Below are 19,581 nucleotides of genomic sequence, written 5' to 3' on the forward strand. Positions count from 1 at the left end.
AGGTATCACAATTCCATTCACCTATTTAATTCTTATTTACTGTGTTGAGTATCTTGATTCTTTACACTCCAACATCTCCTTAGTGTCCTCTCGGCTTGTTCTGTATCAGCTTCATAACGTTATCTGCGTATCCTTCTGTACCGCCATATTTAGCTATAACCTGTTGGATGTCTACCGCTGAAGACGAGCTCCTTTTTCTGCCGATCAAGCCAGTATTTCTTGTGCTTGGTATCCTTAGCATCTCAGTTTCTACCTCCCACCCGCAGTCATTCTCTATATTTTTTATCCATTCAACAAGTGACGAATATGCCGACGGTGATTTGTTTTGCGTTTTCGGCGGGGGAGCCCGAAATCTTGCGCCGGTAAGATCATGACTGCAACATGGTATCATGATGAACGGACAGTTTGATACAGTAGCAAGTATCGGCGTCCACGGTGTCAACTCATCCGCATGATTAGATATGATAAAAGTTCCCTCAGGAAATAAACCGTCGTGTATAAGATTAGTACTATCTACATTGTAGATGGCCTCACCATCCCCGTATTTCGTACTTAGATCATGGTCAATCACAGAGGGAAGCAGGACGTGCTGCCGGAGACTCTCTTGATGTTCAGGCTCGTCACTAATTGTATCAGAATACTGTTCCCACGACTTGCGTTTTCGAGCGTCAAATCCCCATCCCGAGTATCCTTCTTTTCGAAGGATATGTACGAGAAGACCATTGCCACAGCCGATATCAACAAATCCAGGGAACGGAGAATCTTTATACATCTCAGCCCACAGTTCGATGAGAAATGCCGCGATGCTCAGGTCTTCAAACACGTGCTTGGATGGGTCGGTGACCTCAACCCAGGTTTGAATAAGCTGACGGGCGTAGCTTTGTTTCAGCCTAGTATACGTATTCTGGACAGAAATCTGGGGAATGATAGTGTCGTGATGAACTCGCTTAGTATACCCCTTTTTAGTTCCTTCGCCATGCTTATGGAGCACTGATAGTAGGTTAAGAGCCGTACCCACCAACTTTGGTGAACGGTCCTCATCGCCAAAGAAATGGTAATGTATAGACACAGAACCCTCGTCATCAGCGCTCCATTCGTGGAGAAATGCTATGCCTTGCACTTTGGGATGATAGAATGGCATGTCATCAGGAGATGAGACGTGGGGTTTGTAAATAACCATAGACCTTTTTACATCCCCCGGCCCGCTACCATAGTAAATTAGGCATGTTTGATCTAGAGGCTGATCTCTTCGAGTATTTCTTGGAATAAGCTTCCGGACCAGAGCTTTATCAAGGTGCATATCTTCGAAGTAGAGAATGGTCGGCTGTGTGACCGCGGAATCAGTAATCACATCTTGTTGACTTAGATCCCTCTCCACTAAGATATCGGCCCGGAATAGCCAACTGGAATTGATATTCGGATTGCGAATCAAGTTCATCATGACTTTGAAAAAGATTTGCGACTCGAACTCACAGTTCTTCCGAAACAAGGGAGTCCATCTTGAACCAGACGAATCTTTAATTAGACTCGGAGAACCATCGGGAAGCTCTTGCGCCTCGAAGCCCATTGCGAAATTGAAATTGAAATTGAAATGATGAGAGGTCTTTTTGAATATGTGTTATGTTACCTGCAGGGTCTTTGGAATCGGGTCGTGGATAGGTCGATCGAGGGGACACAGGATGACATAAGTAGAGGCTTTCCACTCGAATTGGCCAACGATCAGACCGATGTTCACTGATGTTCTAGATGTCCTCCCTTTAAAGAAGGCCACATGCAGATGCGCAGGGGGGTCAGCTGCTAAGAAGGGTAGGTATCCTCGTGGATATGTAGGTTTGCATACATATGAATGTGAATATTGGGGATAAAATGATTTAGGCGATACAGAGAGTGGATAGTGAATAGGTACATACATAACCTGGTAGAGTTGTTGTTGTTGTTGTCGTTGTTCGTCACCCGTCACCCATCACATCGCCAATGTTCATGATTTTCGAATGAAACTGAAATCTTAATGGACAATTGTGTCTTAGTCTGGATTACTGTTATGGCACATGTCCGACATTGGTGGCATTAGTGGCATTGGTGGTATCGATTGTGTGGCATGTGCTTGCTGCATTCTTCCGGCATTTGCAGCTTCTCGGTAACCGCAAATGTTGAAAATTATTCACGTAAGTTAGGTACTTGGTTAGGTACTTGGTTAGGTACTTTCGCTCACTCCGCAAATTTTAAAGCTTTTGCTAGGAGGTACCTTAGGTACATGTACATAGTAGGTAGTTTCCCCATAATTGCTAAGTTCCAAAGTTCCAAGGCTGTCTGAGTCTGATAAGGCCGCTATGTATTTTTCCTTGGGTGGCACGAATCTTCTACCCTTATGCAAGGACAGGAGGTTCGACCGCCCCCAGCCGTGGCTACCTCCTACCAGCCTTTCAGGTGCAGGGGAGGACCCACTCACCCCTTGCCGATTCGCTAGTAGCCCGCTAAGTCGATGTTGCCCCTCCATTCACTGCCTCTTGCTATGTAGTTGCGGCCTTTCTCTTCTTCCCTCTTCTTCTACAAATTGATCCTTAGCCACCCATCAAGAACAAAACAGCAACGTCAACATTTACACCATCTCTTAATCTCACCAAACGCAATCAAGAATTGCATCGTTCGGCCCCCGCCAACCACATACAGAGCACTACTTCTTAGGATCTCTACAGTTTAGCGAGGCCACTAGTACAGTCGTCTGTCGCTTCACCGAGTTCTTCATCTCCAAACCCTTTTCCCCAAGTTACCCCGTAAACTCGAGTTTATGTCAATCGAAAACCTCAAGACCTATGGTGCGTGCAGTTTATTCTTCATCTTCATCGTGAGATAAAGCTAGGGGGGCAGAGAGAGCTATTGATGTCTTCCATCTTCCATAAGCATCGATGTCTCTGTTGCTTCTGTCGCCTTTGCTATCTGCTCCAACGATTCTTTTGTTGATACATCTCCCTTTCGCGTCGTAGGCTAACCAATATTCAAACAGACCCCTTCGCCGAAGCCGATGAGGATACAGGTGATACCAAGCAGTCCCAGAACTATATCCATATCCGCATTCAACGTACGTGTACATGTCATACTTTCGATGTACCTCACGTGTGGTAGTCAACTCGCGCCGCATTGCTCTGTCTCCCGTCTCCATCCTAGAATATGCGACATAAACTTTGTTATACTAACTAATATCTAACAGAGCGGAATGGACGTAAAACCTTGACCACTGTGCAAGGTCTTCCGAAGAAGTTCGACCAGAAGAAAATCCTGAAGGTCATCAAGAAGAAATTCGGTATGTTGTGATGATGCCCCGCTTTTTCGTGTAGCCCCTTTAATGTCTGTTTGTTCATCATACTGACTGCGCTTTTACGTTAGCATGCAATGGCACCATCGTGAACGATACTGAGATGGGCGAGGTCATCCAGTTGCAGGGCGACCAGCGCAAGGATGTACAGGAGTTCCTCGTTGACAAGAAAGAGGGTCTAGAGCTTGATCCGAAGACCATTAAGGTCCACGGTTTCTAAGCCGGTCATGTCCGCCAACCTTCCGTAACTCCCAATTATCGATCGCGAGTTGCGCAACCAGATGGTCAGCCCTATTTAGGTCAAAATCCCTGGCCGTTATGCGGTGGTCTTGATAGCTATCCGCTACTCGTGCCGAGGGCTGCACTATTGGTCGAGGCGTTTGCGGAATGGTTAGGACATGATACCCCTTGTTAACTTCAAAGAAGCTCCTGGCTTTTGGTATTGCTAGGGCTAGGCTGAGGCCAGCCCGAGGAACGTATTATTGAATGCTTTTATGGAGGCGTGGTATTGCGGATGGCCTGGACTTGCAGGACACTCTCGTTCCCTGTTCTGCGATAATGTTATTATCTATTAATCAGAACTATCTCCAGAACATACTGTTCATAATATTCGATGTGACATGTCCGTATTAAATCCCTGAATCGCAAAATCGCCGGCTAAGTGCGTTAGTTTTCATATGGTATCCCATTCACTACCAAATCCAGATTCAATTGGGAAGTATACGAGGATGTTTACCTAGGTATGTAATATGAACTCGGACGGGTCACTAGGTATATTCTAAATATTTTTTATTAGGCGTAGGTACTTCATTTCTACGAAGAGAGTTATCATGTTGCTACTTTTTAGTGGATTCCTACGGATCAAATAGTACAGATCTTTCTCAAATTTTATCTTAGGTGCTTAAGCATTTCCGGATTCCTCGCTGGTCAAACTCTGATTTATACTATTATACTACTATTCCAGCAATTTAGAGTCAACTATTTGCCCGTTTGAGAGAAAACCAGGAACCACCAATGAAAATGAAAGGGGACCTGCCCCTCCCAACGCCGCCTCCCACCTTCACCCGGAGAAAAACCCGGATCCTGGAGCAGTTGGCCCGCCCAGATGACGAGTACACGGATGCTTCGCCTAAGGGGTCCGTAGACGCGGGGATCCGCGAGTTGATTGGTGAAGTTAATGGGCTGGATGGGTTCGTCACGACGAGTAGTTGTGCGGGGAGGGTAAGCGTGTTTCTGGAGGGGAGCAAGAAGGCTGTTGCTGTTGGTGAGGAGAACGGGGGAGAAGGAGATGGGGTCGATGATGATGATGATGATGACGATGCTGGGAAACCCGAAGTTAGGAAACTTGCGGGTGTAGGCGGGAAGGGAGGTGGGGGTGCGTGGTTGTTTGTCTCGCATGACCCGGTTCCGTTGGCACAGGGCGAAGGGGAAGAAGATGTGGAAGAGATGCTGCTGGGGTTGAGGAGAAGCCCCGAGGAGGGAGACGAGGCTCGGGAAATACTGGCGGGTGGTTCTGTTCAGGATGTCGCTGCTGCGAGGCTTGTCCACTTCAAGTTCGAACCTATGGTAAGTGCACCTATTCCCAGTCTTTCTTTTGGCCTAGGGATCCACTGCGTCGTACACCGCTGCTATGACGGTCTACACATACATACGCGGATATGCATTCATTACCATTACTGGGGCAGTGGAACATAACAACCTGACCTGATCATTTTAGATTCTCCACGTCTTGACCGCTTCGCCGGAGCACGCCCAGCTACTCCTCCGGTGTGCTCTGCAGGCCGGGTTCAGGGAGAGCGGTGCCGTGAGTCTCACCCCGGCCGCCGGAGAACAGCGTGCAACCCCTATAGTTGCCATCCGGTCTATGGGTCTCACATTCGAGTCCCTGATCGGATACCAGTCCGAAGGCAACGATAAGCTACACCGCACCGTGTCGCCGGCTTATCTACGGACGCTTATCCGCATAGCCAACGAGCGGTTCGTCGAGAATACGAAGAGGATCGATAGATTCCGGGCGGCCCTTGCGGAGGCAACCAAGCCGGTGAGCGAGAGCGGGTGGGAAGACGCGCAGGTCCGGCGGGAGAGAAAGAAAGCGGAGGGTCTGAGGAGGAGAGAAGAGCTGCGGAGACAGAAGAATGATAGTGGTGCCGCGGCCGTGGAAGACTCGGCTTTAGATATCTCCGTAAATACAGATTTCACATGAATAATATCACTCAACAACGTACAGCACGGAATCGCAAGAAACAGATTGTCATCCATCTTTCTATACAGCTCTGTTTTTCCCTGGGCGCTTCCTAAAACGCTATGCTATAAGTGTCGAGTATTGTTACAACAGAGAATCTATCGTAGGTACCTTAGGTATATTAGGTGAGAATGGGCGTGGCGATGGACATCGTCCGAAGAGGCGATATATCTATTCATATCTTTCTCTTCTTCTTCTTCTTCCTTTTCCTCTACTCCGAAAGCCCCCCGGCACCTATTCACGAAACGACCTTATCCACCCACCCCTTCTCCAGCCTCCGGACCTCCTCCTTGAACGCCTCGACCTCGCGCCAGCAGTCCAGCGGGCGGCGGTCGTTCTCGAGCAGGCAGCGCACGACGTTGCCGCGGGCCTGCTCGACGGTATCGGGCAGCGGGCGCAGCTGCTTGCGCTTGTCCAGGCGCGCCCGCAGCGCCTCGACTTCTTTCGACACGGCCTGCCGGTTGAGCTGCTGTTGCTTGCTGTCGTCCTCGCTGTCCGCGAGCTCCGCGATCTTGTCCTGCGCCGCCTTGAGCGCCGCCGTCTCCTGCGCCTCGAGCTTCTTGAGTTCCGAGGCTACACGCGCTTGGATGGCTAGCTCGAGGGTCTGCGCGCGCGTGGTGTCGGTCTGGTGGGTTGGGACGGGTGGTTAGTATATATATATATATATGGGGAACGGAAGATGAGGGAGAGGTAGGTGGAAGAGGAGGCGGGTGCTCACTTCGCTACTCGACTGGAGGGTTTCGACGACATCGTGCGAGATGCCTATAGGTGAGGATCTAAGAGCGACCAAGAGTGTCAAGTTAGTTGGAGGATGCTAGGACGATGATGTACGATATAATAGATACAATAGATATAATAGATACAATAGATACAATAGATACAATAATTTGAGACAAGAGACTGTTCGGAATAGTTGTTTGTAATGGTTTGGTTTAGAACTTACGCCTTCCAGACATGTGAGGATTGGCTCGCCTCCGGCTTAGACGAGCTCGAGCCCATGGTTGTCGGCTTCGTCGGTGGGCTGGGGTAGTAGGTGTTGCTCTGGATCTGCCTTTCTGCTGCTTGCACGAAATAATTCCCAATTCCCAATTCCCGAGCTTTGATGATGCTGCCGCCGAAAAATGTCTACGGTGCGAATTGAGCGACTTGCTTGGTGGATGCGGTAATTAATACTGTGAAGCCACCTTGGATGATTTAGCACGTGATATTTGCATAAATAAATAGGAGCATAAATAGAGGTATGCATAATTCATAATAGGTAATATGTTATCACCCGTCTAACCTAGCTTTGTACCTCATTCTCCCCCCCTTTTCTAACACACCCGACATTAGAGTGAATATTCTGAATCACTCTGTTAGATCATGGAACACGTACTACACATGTGCTACCATTTATCCTGAATTACAACAGAAGCTACATGCAGTACTTTTCAATAAACACCCCACAACTTCAGTCTTTAGTCTTCAGTCTTCAGTCAGCCCTCGGCTTGACTCCGACCTGGAAGCCCACAGGTCTCAAGTTAAACCAACCGTCTTGTTCTAACACGTAACTCGGATCAACGCTCTCAAAATCAATCTCCTTGATTAGCTTTGCTAATACAGCCATACTGAACTGCCAAGCCCAGTGCCTCCCAATGCACACTCTCTTCCCGTTTCCAAACCACTTCTTAACTCCGGAGGGGAGATCATCAAACGCCTTACCCATCATCCGCTCAGGCCTAAAGGCAAGAGGTTCGTCGAATACAGTCGGGTCTCTGTTGACTCCTGCCAAGACAATGATCATGGCCTGATTGTGTGCGACTTGGTACTTGCCGCCGGCTAGCTGCACAGGGGCCTTGTTATCACTGGGTATAGGTTCGATGTTGAATCCCGGCGCTGCGAATGAGAGTCGAAGGGATTCACGCATGATTCCCTCGATGTATTCGAGCTGTGCTAGGTGCTCGAATTGAAACTCGCCGTCGCCGATGACGGAATCTAATTCCTGGCGCGCATCGGTCACGACTTGCGGGTTCTTCAGGAGGAAGTATATTGCAGTGCTAATCATTGCTGGTGCCGTACTGCTGCCGATCGGCATGGAGACTATCTCGTCGATGACTTGTGAGTCCGTTAGAGATGTGCCCGTCACCGGATCCTTGGCGGTCAGTAGTGTCGCAAGGAGGTCCTGCCGATTTGTCGGATTTGTCTTTCGGTAGTCTACTAGCTCTTGCGCGTATGTTCGCATCGTATTCGTGGCCTTGGTGAACTTGCTGCCGTACAGTAGCCAGTTCATTATCTTGGGACGATTAGGTCGCTTCATCGCTTCAGACGTTGAGTCCTCCATCGCTTTTATCATTGGATGCTCAGGCCCGGCGAGACAGTTCAACTTCTTCCCAAAGAGAGTCAACGTCGTCACCTCGAGGTTCAATCTGTTCAATTCGCCGATAGCGGATACCTCGTTGTCGGTGCCGAGCCCTTTCCACTTTGTGATAAGTTCGGTAGTAATGTCTCGCATCTCAATGAAATGTTCTGCGAGTGATCGCGGATCGAGCTTCGGAGCAATGATGCGGTGCGCGATACCCCAACTCGGTTCATTGTCGAAGGCCGTGAACAGAGCATCGTGTACGGCATATCTTATCTCAACTATCGGACCACCAACATACTTCCGGAACCGTTGCTCATCGCACAACTCCTCCGCAATGGCCGCGCCGGCTACGAAGACGATAGTATGACCCAAGACCTTGATCTGGAATATTTCTCCGTATTTCTCCGCTAGCTTCCTCAGCGAATCCCACGTATTACTTGGATCGATATCGAAGATGTTGCCTAGGAGGGGCACGCCCGAAGGCTGTGGGATAGGGACTGACATGATATCTATTGCTTGACTAGAGGGAAGAATGGAGTGAGGAAACGAACTATCTGCTACAGCCTATTAATAATACAAGAACAGATGGCGCACGAATATTCAGGTCCCACCGCAACTGTATATACGCCTTTTACGTCACGGGTGTCCTGTACGGTATCGTATCTTCTTTCTTCTTCCGACAACTTATAGCGAAGCGGTTATGCTGAGTAACGACTCACGGTACGACTATCAATCTATTCCAGGACGAATATGGTAAGCCCATTTCAATAGAGCGAGCTCAATGTTCCCCTCATTTCCTTTTCATGCGACTTCATATATAATTCTGAAGTTCGAATTCTGTAGAATCGACAATCTTACCATATGAGCTAGATATGCTTTTCCTCTTTTACTTTCTTTTTTCTGTCTACTGTGGAGAGAGCATCAGTTACCTACCTACTGTAATCACCTTGCAAAGACGACTATCGTTGTGGCTTATGCAATATTGTCGATCGCGAAGGGAAACTCGTACACTATCGGACAAAGATGCAGGGCGCATGCATTAATTATGTTACCATAATTTAAAATAGGCTGGAGAAAGCCCATCATAGGTGGGACATTCTAATTAATAGAAGTGGTTGGTCTTCAGGGTATTCCGAGCGCATTAGCTCCATCTCAATAGGGATTTTCAGCTGGTGATTATTATCAAGCGACGCACAGAGCTTCGAGTCATGTTGATATAAATATAGGTAGGTACTAGTTCACGCAGAACAGTAGGTTTCGATATCTCAAGTTGAAGCATCTAATCGTCGCGTTTATAAGTTTACCTACATTAAGTACCTGCCTATATATATGATAATCATTTGATATTAGATTATACTAACATTCTATTACTACGTCTAAGTCTATGATTGCTACTAATAACAGCAAGAGACGATGCAGTGGTTAGTTACTGCGACTGACGCCTTACACTTATTCCATGTATACTGAGTATCTGAGTGTAAATAGCATTCCTCCATGATTCAGAGGTGTCTAACCTAGTAACTTCGTTATTCGTCAACTTAAGTATGAGATTATTTGCTTAGTATGGCTTGAAGCTATTTGTGCCCCATCTTTAAAATTAAACCTTGTAGCTTATGAGCTATACTAACAGGATTAAAAATTAAAAATGGCATACCTGAAAAATGAATAGGATAAGATTTATCTTCAACATTATACACTTCTTGATTGAAAATGGTTGATTACGACCGAATGAAGAATCCGGTATCCATTTTTATAAATAGGGGGGTGGGCGACCACCTTTAACTTCCAATGACGGAAACAAAGTACGAAGGGGCATCTAGTTGTTATATACACAAATACGAACTGCTTTAATTGCTCACATGGGACGTTTATGGTATTGGTGAAGTGAACATCAACTATCTAGGTACCCAGTAATGCTTAGAAACCCTGCAGCTAGTCTTATTTCAAGTTCCTCACGTAAGTCTCGCTGAATGATACAGTACATGAGCTGTACTTGTATTATATTGAATTAATTTATCAACTGTATGAGTGAGGAGGGAGGGCCTTCTTATATACCTAATACATTCCATACTAAGATACCATGTACTGTACCTGAAAGTAGTCCCTTGATCACTCATCTCAACAAGTCTTTTGAAATAGCTTCAGCGGTTCTCCAAACCCCGCAACTAGACTATAAGCTGGATTTGGGTCACGAAGAAAAGTCAGTATCTCTAAGCGACTAATTTAAGATCTGGGCTCAATATGATCATCTCAAGCCAAGATGTCCACGCTCGGGATTAACCGGCTGGAAGTATGGTTGGAAGCCTGACCCCCCTTTTAACTTCTCACCAATCATGATAGGTGGATTGGTACTCTTAGTTAGAATCATCGCCGATGGACCAATTAGTGGATACGAGCTTATTGAGGACGACTTGTAAATCTTAGGAAGCTCTTTCGTTTTGGGAAGATGTGGGATACATGAAGAAACTTGCCCTGGCTATATCGTGGACATCAAGCTCTATCCGTATTCTGGGAAAGGAGTTAATACTAATCTAGGCCCAATAGCACTTGTTATTCCCAAGTTACTACACGTCCGCCTCGATACTGATTTTTCTATCCGTCCATCTCAGCGATAAAGTTTTGCTTATTCCGAGAATGACTTGGTCAGGTAAGTGTATACAATATTGATTGGCCGGAGAATATAGGTATATAATTCGGCATTTTGAAGGATCATGGTGTGTAATATTGCAGTTCAGTGTAACGGATAAGGCCTATAGTATAGCTCTATAGTTGCCGACAACCCCGCCTTTAGGAAGTATTTACCTGCTTATACACTTGAGATAAAGGAGAGCCAATCACCATAGTTCTGTAACCATACCGAAGGTATGCTGTCATCACGATACAACATGTTTTACTACTCACAATCCTTATTTGGTTTGTAGAAAAAGTAACATGTCATAAAATAACTGATTAAGCTATACTGATACTAAGTAGTACGTGATAAGAGAAATGAGAAGTGCATGCTAAGTAATATAAAGGGCGAACAGTCTCCCGTAGCTATCTATCTCTGGAGATTACTTCGTCATACGAACTATAGAATACAACGAGCCAAAATGGGGATCCAAACCGACTTTCCCGTACTTGATAGCTTCTTTTCGCTGCCCTTTCCTTTTAAAATTGCTTCGTTACTTGTCGTTGGTATTGCGTTCCGCCTTCTATGGAATAGATTCAGGAAAGAATTGCGTGATATCCCAGGACCAAAGGTTGCCGCGTATACAGGACTTTGGCGCTGGCTTGATGTGCGGGCCGGCCAAGCTCACAAGAACGCTATTAAACTGCACAAGAGATACGGCTCACTCGTTCGAATCGGCCCAAACCATGTCTCAGTCTCCGACCCGCGTGAGATTAACCATATCTACGGCATGAAATCCAAGTACACCAAGGTATATTGTGACTATACAAGATATCAATATCATACCCCCGAACCTCAAGTATGAATACCTAGGTAGCTTGGATACTTAATAGTGCTACAGACTGAATTCTACCATCCCATCCAATCTATTATCTGGAAAGGCAAAGCAGAGCCACACTTGTTCACTATGCGAGACCTAACTGTCCACCGAGAGTCGAAGAAGATCCTCGCCAACGCTTACAGCCCGACATCGGTCCTAGCATACGAACCCGCTGTGGACGAGTGCATAACCCTATTATTATATCAGATTGAAAAGCTCGCAGAAGAGAAGAAACCGATAGACCTCGGCGAATGGATGTCGTACTACACCTTCGATGTCATTGGACAATTGTCGTTCTCGAAGATGTTTGGATTCCTCGAGAAGGGTTGCGATGTGGATAAGATAATAGAGACGATTGATATTGTTCTAGTAAGTATCCCGGGCTTATGAATTGTAGTAGCATGGCTGGTATCTTGCTTATACAACGAATAGACATATGCTAGCCAATGCGGTCAACTCCCTGAACTCCATAAGTTTCTTTTAGGGAACCCGTTTCTTCCCGGAGGAGCAATGAACCAAATCGTCGACTTTGCTTTGAAAGCTATCAATGGGGCGGCTAGTCGGCACACATCATTAAGAAAGGACGGAGTACTGGATGCTTTGGACATCGAGAGCAGAGGCGATATGTTAACCAAGTGGTACGCTCTGAACCAAAATGGCTCTCAGTGGATGACCACGAAGTATCTTGTTGCACACTTGAGCGCAAATGTGTACGGAGGGTCTGATACTACATCTATCGCCTTGCGGTCTGTATTGTACTACTTGGGCAAGAATAGGGATAAGATGCGGAAACTGGTGGAGGAGATTGACGGCGCGGCGGCTGCTGGCAACATCAGCCAACCGGTCTCATTCAAAGAGGCCAACACGCATCTGCCATATCTAAATGCGGTGATCAAAGAGGGCATGCGGATCCACCCATCTGCTGGCCTCATGTACGAGCGCTACGTCCCATCTGGCGGTGATACCATCTGCGGAAAACATATCCCCGGGGGAACTGTCGTTGGAATCAACCCATGGGTCACGCAGTATGATCCCGAGGTATTCCCCGACCCCGAGAGCTTCGTCCCAGAGCGGTGGCTCGACTCAACCGAGGAGCAGCTGAAGCGAATGGAGCAGTCCTTCTTTAACTTCAGCGCAGGCTCTCGCACGTGTCTTGGAAGACATATTGCTATGATAGAGATATCGAAGATGATACCGGAGCTGCTGCGTAGGTTCGAGTTGACCCTGACGTATCCTGACCGCGAGTGGGAGACTAGGAATGTGTGGCTTGTGAAACAAAAGGGGGTGATTTGTAACATAACGAAGAGATCGTGAATCGGATATATAGGTAGCTGTTGGGTCTTTTGTTTAACCATATATGTATCTTATGTAAATGACCAACCCCTGCAGCATACTGCTAACGGACGGACTTATCGACGAGGTCCTCTTTTTGTAATAACTATATGGCCAATCGGATCCCGCGCTGTTGTTTTCTAGGACCGGAGCTGGGAGGTTTGATACTAGGTACTAAATGTGTTCTTGACATTAGATATCTCATCTAGAACCCTAACATCATAAACACTACGCTCTCTCCTTGGATGTGACATAATTGATGCACCTGGCATGAATGGTTGCAATAGCCTTGCCAAATTGGAGATCATTACTGTATATTATCACCGGGTGGTAAGAAAATTTACTTATTGAAGGCGACCTCCTAGGATTATGGACTGTGTGACTTGTATTAGATTTTGTCCGGAATACTTCGCTGTCTTATTTGATTATAGAATAACGCCTCTGAGGCTGTAGGTTCAACGTAGTCAATTGAATCTACTACCTTTGAATCGGTAGACTTCCAACCCGTCTTCTTACTACTGCACTGCACCACGCTGCGAAACGGGGTAGCGTCGAGATCGTCGAACTACTTCTTGAGCATGGTGCTGATATCAACGCAGTGACGGCTAATTTGTCGACAGTAGCGAGCCTGGCTTATTGGTCCGGCCATAAGGCTACGCTCTCTGTTTTAGTCCAGCGAGGGCTGGATTTAACCCCTGACGGCGACAATGCTAAGCCCCTCTTGAAGGAGGCCATCGAGGAAGGCGATGAAGGTCTTGTTGATATGCTACTCGCTAAGGGGGTTTCGCCTAACACAATTTTCCGTAACGGATCGAGTGCGCTCAACAGTGCAATTCGGTCTCAGAAATTAGTCGACATGTTTCTCAAAAAGGGCGCCGACCCAAACATAGTGGATGAGAATGGATGGGCACCGTTGCCATTGGCAGCAGGTTATAAGAATGTTGATATTGTGAGAGCTTTGGTCAATGCAGGAGCCAGCATAGTTTGTGATTCCGAGTCAGACCCTAAGATAAAATGTCCGCTCTAAGTTGCCGTCATCGATAACTGTCTCCCAGTGGCCAAGTTTCTCGTCGAACGTGGCGCGAGCTTAGACCAAAAGACAAGAGGTGGCCACACAGCACTGATGTTTGCTATTTCTATGAAACACCAGGATATAGCGGAGTGGTTATTGGACATGGGAGCATCGATCCAAGGAATATCTGAGTATAGCCAGCAGTCGCTCTTTGATATTGCAGTTAAGACGTCTGATCCCGAAATCACAGAACTTCTAGTTCGTCGAGGTTGTTTCCAGATTCACACGCATGTTAGCTATTCACACGGGTTCGTAGCATCTGAGGCTCGTGATGATAATAGCCTAGTTATGTTGGCTTATCAGGGCAACCTAGAAGGTGTGAAAAAATGTCTGGCCGATACGAGTGGATCCTCATACACCCAAACAGTCGGCGAAGCGCTGCACGCTGCCTCAGCAAGAGGATACTTACACATTGTGGATGCTCTACTTAAGTAACCATGCGAACGCCAGCATGGTTGACACCACTGGACGAACAGCACTTCACCATGCAGCCAGACACCTTCACTTCAACGTAGCAGATGTTCTTGTGGAACATGGTGCAAGCATTCTGCTCGAGGATATAGCCGGCTCGACACCAATCGACCTTGCAATCGTTCACGGGCTCAAAGCTTATGAATTCATCAAAACCCACATGAGCGACTTCACGATAGGAATCAGTCGGCAACAATCCCTGCTGGCCGTGGTTCCAAACCAGTCGACGAGTCTTACCGCTATGGGTATTATCAGAAAAGCCATCTCGGGATCATGGACTGGCTACTACGACTACCTTTACTGGGCGGACGGTCGAAGTGAGTCCTTCGCGATCGACGTCCCAGCCGAAGCACATAAAAACTCGCAACCAAGCACTTTCTCAAGCAAAAACGGCGATCTATGGGGGCATTTCAAGTTCCACGGCTTTGTTGACTCTAGTGGTACAGTTTGGTTCATCAAATTGTACGAGACACGGGGATGGCTCTATCGCGGACGAGTAGATCCGGAAAGGGGTACTCTAAAGGACACTTGGGGCAGTAACCGGAAGCTATGGTTTGGGACTTTTCAACTAAGAAAAAAGGAATGAGCATTGTGCACGATCTAGAAGAAGATATATAATGGCTCTGAATATTACCGTAAAACCATGCTTCCTTTTGACGGACGGTTATATACCCCTTCCTATTCTCCTGTGCCCCTTTTTTTTTTTTTGGCTTCGCTCATACTTAGACGGTTCTTGTCAGAATGGGGTTTCTTAATTGCAATGATATTTTGTCTAAACCTCCTTGTTTAGCTACTCTGGCTATTTAGCTGTTCAACTTCCTGGCTTCATTCAAATTTATCTTATGAATAGCGGTATTAATATTGGTGTTCACTTAAGGCAATAACTAAATCATACTCAATTATACTAATGAGTGATTTGGATGATAATATGCGCGACTTACAACACAGATGGTGATATCTGCAACCTGCACGGTACGGGATTATATATGATACTCGGAAAGACGGCAGATATGTTTGAGACATATGTTTAGCCAAGTTATTGCACTGCATCACCGTATCGGAATGTCTCGGACTTTAGTATTGGAGAGATAAAACCGGCCTAAAACCTCTACATCTCATCTTGGCATGACGTCTATCGTGAGGCTGCGAGTAAGGCGTGAAGACATAGCTAACAGTGAAACAAATATCATAGGTGCACCGTGGCGGATATCTCGGAGCCGTATACAAATATAACCTTGAAAAATATCGACAAGACTCCATTGACGAGTTAACGGCCAGGATGCAGGTTACACACATCTTAGATTATGGCGTCTAGGTGCCATGTAAGTTGCCTATTTCATGCAGATCTTACTGTGGAAGACCCCGTGATCACTGAATATGGTGACTATGAATTATACACATGTTGAACATCCTGCTGTTATGACATAGTGCTCTTTCGACTCAGGCGTATTAGAGCTTGCGGCTAATAAACTTGTCTCCGAGATTATTATCTATCTACCATAATAAAAGGATGGCAAGTACAGCACCTGGATGTCTATCCGGGACATAATCAGTTGGAAGCAGATCTGAGAAATCTGAATATGCCATTATTCTGAATAATCAGCACATCATATCCTTAAGGGTACCATCGCTTTAGTTACTGCTGATAGCATAGCTGTCTGTTATGTACTTCCTACTTCATAGCATATATTCCTAGGGCTTTGTTCTTATAAATTGGTTTGACTCAAGATTTAGTGTTCCCCCTTTTCACTACTTAAATGTCAGTAAATTTAATGGGGGGGTTTTTTTCGGATTTCGTCTACCCGGATACTTGAGCAGGGGTATCGGGTCAAAAGTCTTACATCTTTATTTCTTATACCATCCGCTCTTCACTCTCGTCAAAAGTAAATCCGGTGATAATATGGTAAGCAGAGCAAGGACCATGGCCTAAGATCAAGCTAGTTGTACACCTTGAACAGGATTCTTTGGAAAACGGTGTTAGACCGGCAATTGACTTTTATAGGGAAAAGTCTTTAGATAATTACTTACAGCAATAATTGTTGCAGTACGTAAAATGGCGGATATTATGGCGGAAGAAATATTGGATGATATGACTACCCGGCAAGTTGGATCTTGTAACTGATAACCCTAGAATAAGTTTTATTTAGGGGAGAACTGAATATTGAATATTAACATACCTAAGTAGATTTACATTCATGAGAACTCGGAGATAATGCTCAACGTTCGTTGTCAGTCATACTATTATATGCTATGCTATTATGCTACAGCACTGAGTACCTGTCTCGGTTATATATGATATCTAAAAGCACCATTCGAGATATAGACTCGCATATCTTCATATTCAAAGGCTTACTGCTCTGAACTCTACTAAGTACCTAAGCCATCAGGTTGAAGGTTCTTGAGATCAATCTAGATCAATCTGTTTAATCCGGGCAAATTGTTCTTGGTATAATAAAGGCAATTTCAATGGAGAGAAATGTCCACGCTTCGATCCCAATCTCTGGTATCGTCACGGAAGAATTTGAACGTAACAATACGTAGAAAACTAATAAGGGTGAATAATTCTGGACTACTAGAGGAAGTTCCCGCCAGTTCAGGAACGAACATACAAGAAAGATGCCGAGTTTCCATAGTGTATAATATTGAATTGGGGCCACCCAGAGGTCTTAGCTGAAGCAAATACACTATCAAGTGCCTAATGAAAGGAATATATCGTGGCTCACACACTTTGCTTTTTGGTTTCGGGTGAATATATCAATAATTTAGTACTCAACGGATGTATGTCTAAGACATCTACTGCGTGTAACCGTAGTGCAGCTACACTTGTTAATTGTTAGACACTGGTAGAAATACAAAAGGTATGTGCAACCTGAGCTATGAACAACAGAAAAGCAGCGGGGTAGGTATTCGAAGGGATGACTCGGTAACATATCCCTTTATCTCGGACTTTGAATTATTCAGCACCCTCGTGAGCCTTGGCTTGTGGAAATTTAATAACCCTATTGCTCCCTATTCTTCCCTTGTGGAGGTTCTTTCACTCATATATACTTTGGAAAAGTCTATCTCTAACGCAGAACTTCACTCCTATGTGGTGTTTCAATACTCAACACGCCCAAGCCAGTATAGAGGTACCCAGGTACCTTTACTGTAATGTCTCCCTCTATAATCGAAGAGTATGACTATGTTGTAGTAGGTGCTGGTGAGTGATCTGGGTTTTGTATCTTTCCATTTATTAATATAACGGAGTCTCCAGACAGCATTACCCCCTTTCTCTTTGCCTTTTTCCTTTTTGTAGACCTATTTAACTGAGGTGAATATAGGGTTCCACGGGCTTGCCGTAGCAAAACAATTACATTGTACGCAGCCTGACCGTACTCTGGTGATATTTGAAGTACAATCTACTCTGGGTGGCAAATGGGCCAAGAATAGGCTGCTTCCAGGCCTAAAGAGCAATAATCTCTTAGGGACATATGAATACCCCGACTTTCCTATGACTGCGGATAGGTTTGATGTCAAGCCGGGCGAGCATATTCCTGGAGAAGTAATTAATACTTACCTCGAAGCGTATGCCGAAGAATTTGGCATCATTAATTTCATCAGGCTTGAAACTACAGTCCTTACTGCGGAACACCAGGACACAACAGAAGGCGGGTGGATTCTAACGATCAAGCAACAGAATCAACAACAGACGAGCAAGGTTCTGGCTCATAAGCTTATCGTTGCCACTGGATTATTATCGGAACCTTTCATGCCAAGATTCGACGGACAGGACGAATTTAATGGGAAGATATTTCACAGCAAGGATTTCCCAAAAAACTTAGATACGTTGGAAGCAAAGACCGTTACTGTCTTTGGGGCTGGAAAGTCTGGATGGGATGCCGTATACCAATATGCCCTGGCTGGTGCCAAGGTAAATTGGGTCATTCGATGTAAGTTTTACTCGTAAAGCTGAGGTACTCCTGATATGAGCTGAGCAAAGGAAAGCGAGCGGCCATGGCCCTGTATGGATGGCGCCTCCATATGTAACGCCGTTCAAGAAATGGCTCGAGAAACTTACGAGTAAGTAATGTCTATGTTTCAGCCTCCATGTATCTATCTACTAATATACCCCGTCTTGAGTTATGCATTTATGCTAATATCCTATCCTAGACACCCGCTTTCTTACCTGGTTCAGTCCGTGTATCTGGGGTGATGCCGATGGCTATTGGGGTATACGTTATTTTTATCATCGGACCGCGCTTGGTCGCTTTCTAGTAGATCGCTTTTGGAATATACTCAGCCGGGATATCATTACGCTGAATAAATACGACTCTCACCCGGATACAGCCAAGTTAAAACCTTGGCTTCCCGTCATGTTTGCAGGATGCAGTTATAGCATTCTCAACTACGAGCAGGACTTTTTCGAGCTCGTTAAGAGTGACAGGGTCGATATTCATATCGGGGAGATCATCCGGTTAAGCCCAGGGAAAGTTCACCTTGCTGATGGTACCGAATTCGCATCCGAAGCATTTCTAGCGAATACGGGCTGGACGCATGTTCCACCTATCAAATTCCTTCCGGAAGGGATTGAAAAGGAACTTGGAGTTCCCCACGAGGTTGCAGAAAATGCGCCCGTACAAGACCTGGCAAACAACCATACGCTTCTAGAACGAGCTGATAAGGAGATTCTGGAACGCTTCCCGAGACTCAAAATACAGCCAGTATGGAAGAAGAATTTCGGCCCCCTCATAGACCAGAAAGGAATCAGCACTGATGCACGATCTCATACACCCCTTACACCATATATGCTACACCGTTTCCTTGTTCCTGCGTCCCCTCGTTTCCTACGGCCTCGAGATATAGCATTTATAGGCCTTCAAACCAATATCAGCAACATCATTACTGCTCACATCACAGGGCTCTGGATCAGCGCGTACTTCTCAGGAAAACTGGCAAGGGACCCTTCCAAGGCCATCGACGATAAGGAGGAGATGAAGAAGCTGCTATACGAGACCGTGCTGCACAATAGATTTGGCAAGTGGCGATATCCTACCGAATGGGGGAATAAAGGCCCAAACTTTACCTTCGATGCTGTTCCTTATTTTGATCTACTCCAGCGGGACCTCGGATTGAATCCGTTTCGGAAGGGCAATGTTCTTACGGAGATGTATGATCCATATGGGCCGGAGGATTATCGTTACATCAATCAAGAGTGGCTAGAAAAACAGGCTCAGGCATCTGGCACGGGGAGTTCCGTTGACTGAACAGGACTTCGCCTTCTTCGTGCCGTGTTAGGGCTGGTGGCAATTTTTTCAGTAGATGAAACTAATACACTTAGAA

At 45.9% G+C, this 19,581-nt stretch overlaps 6 protein-coding genes across 6 annotated transcripts; 4 read left to right on the forward strand and 2 right to left on the reverse strand.

Annotated features, from left to right (window-relative positions):
• Window positions 1–6: 6 nt before the first annotated feature.
• Window positions 7–2,170, reverse strand: F4813DRAFT_356102 (DUF1613-domain-containing protein). Its single transcript, XM_049242938.1, has one exon. It carries the CDS (start codon window positions 1,565–1,567, stop codon window positions 80–82), a length of 1,488 nt encoding a protein of 495 aa, XP_049100690.1. The 5' UTR covers window positions 1,568–2,170; the 3' UTR covers window positions 7–79.
• A 355-nt stretch (window positions 2,171–2,525) lies between these two features.
• F4813DRAFT_356105 (anaphase-promoting complex subunit Apc5) lies at window positions 2,526–3,906 on the forward strand. Its single transcript, XM_049242939.1, has 4 exons — window positions 2,526–2,816; window positions 3,005–3,079; window positions 3,209–3,301; window positions 3,385–3,906. Exons 1-4 carry the CDS (start codon window positions 2,789–2,791, stop codon window positions 3,531–3,533), a joined length of 345 nt encoding a protein of 114 aa, XP_049100691.1. The 5' UTR covers window positions 2,526–2,788; the 3' UTR covers window positions 3,534–3,906.
• On the forward strand, window positions 3,889–5,538 carry F4813DRAFT_356106 (methyltransferase TYW3-domain-containing protein). The gene is made up of 3 exons (XM_049242940.1): window positions 3,889–4,053; window positions 4,110–4,879; window positions 5,031–5,538. Exons 2-3 carry the CDS (start codon window positions 4,328–4,330, stop codon window positions 5,514–5,516), a joined length of 1,038 nt encoding a protein of 345 aa, XP_049100692.1. The 5' UTR covers window positions 3,889–4,053; window positions 4,110–4,327; the 3' UTR covers window positions 5,517–5,538.
• Window positions 5,539–5,601: 63 nt separating this feature from the next.
• Window positions 5,602–8,400, reverse strand: F4813DRAFT_395608 (cytochrome P450; the record flags this gene model as incomplete). The annotated part of the gene is made up of 4 exons (XM_049247718.1): window positions 5,602–6,180; window positions 6,274–6,331; window positions 6,499–6,680; window positions 7,054–8,400. 4 exons carry the CDS (start codon window positions 8,398–8,400, stop codon window positions 5,794–5,796), a joined length of 1,974 nt encoding a protein of 657 aa, XP_049100693.1. The 3' UTR covers window positions 5,602–5,793.
• Window positions 8,401–10,865: 2,465 nt separating this feature from the next.
• Window positions 10,866–12,950, forward strand: F4813DRAFT_356112 (cytochrome P450). Its single transcript, XM_049242941.1, has 3 exons — window positions 10,866–11,318; window positions 11,409–11,756; window positions 11,820–12,950. The coding sequence occupies exons 1-3, from the start codon at window positions 10,896–10,898 to the stop codon at window positions 12,699–12,701; spliced, it is 1,653 nt and encodes a 550-aa protein (XP_049100694.1). The 5' UTR covers window positions 10,866–10,895; the 3' UTR covers window positions 12,702–12,950.
• Window positions 12,951–17,325: 4,375 nt separating this feature from the next.
• Window positions 17,326–19,540, forward strand: F4813DRAFT_356113 (FAD/NAD(P)-binding domain-containing protein). The gene is made up of 4 exons (XM_049242942.1): window positions 17,326–17,461; window positions 17,583–18,191; window positions 18,247–18,321; window positions 18,412–19,540. The coding sequence occupies exons 1-4, from the start codon at window positions 17,413–17,415 to the stop codon at window positions 19,503–19,505; spliced, it is 1,827 nt and encodes a 608-aa protein (XP_049100695.1). The 5' UTR covers window positions 17,326–17,412; the 3' UTR covers window positions 19,506–19,540.
• The last annotated feature ends 41 nt before the right edge of the window (window positions 19,541–19,581 follow it).

The sequence above is a fragment of the Daldinia decipiens genome (genome assembly GCF_022478715.1).
Source record: "Daldinia decipiens strain CBS 113046 unplaced genomic scaffold F4813scaffold_12, whole genome shotgun sequence".
Classification (NCBI taxonomy): Eukaryota; Fungi; Ascomycota; class Sordariomycetes; order Xylariales; family Hypoxylaceae; genus Daldinia; species Daldinia decipiens.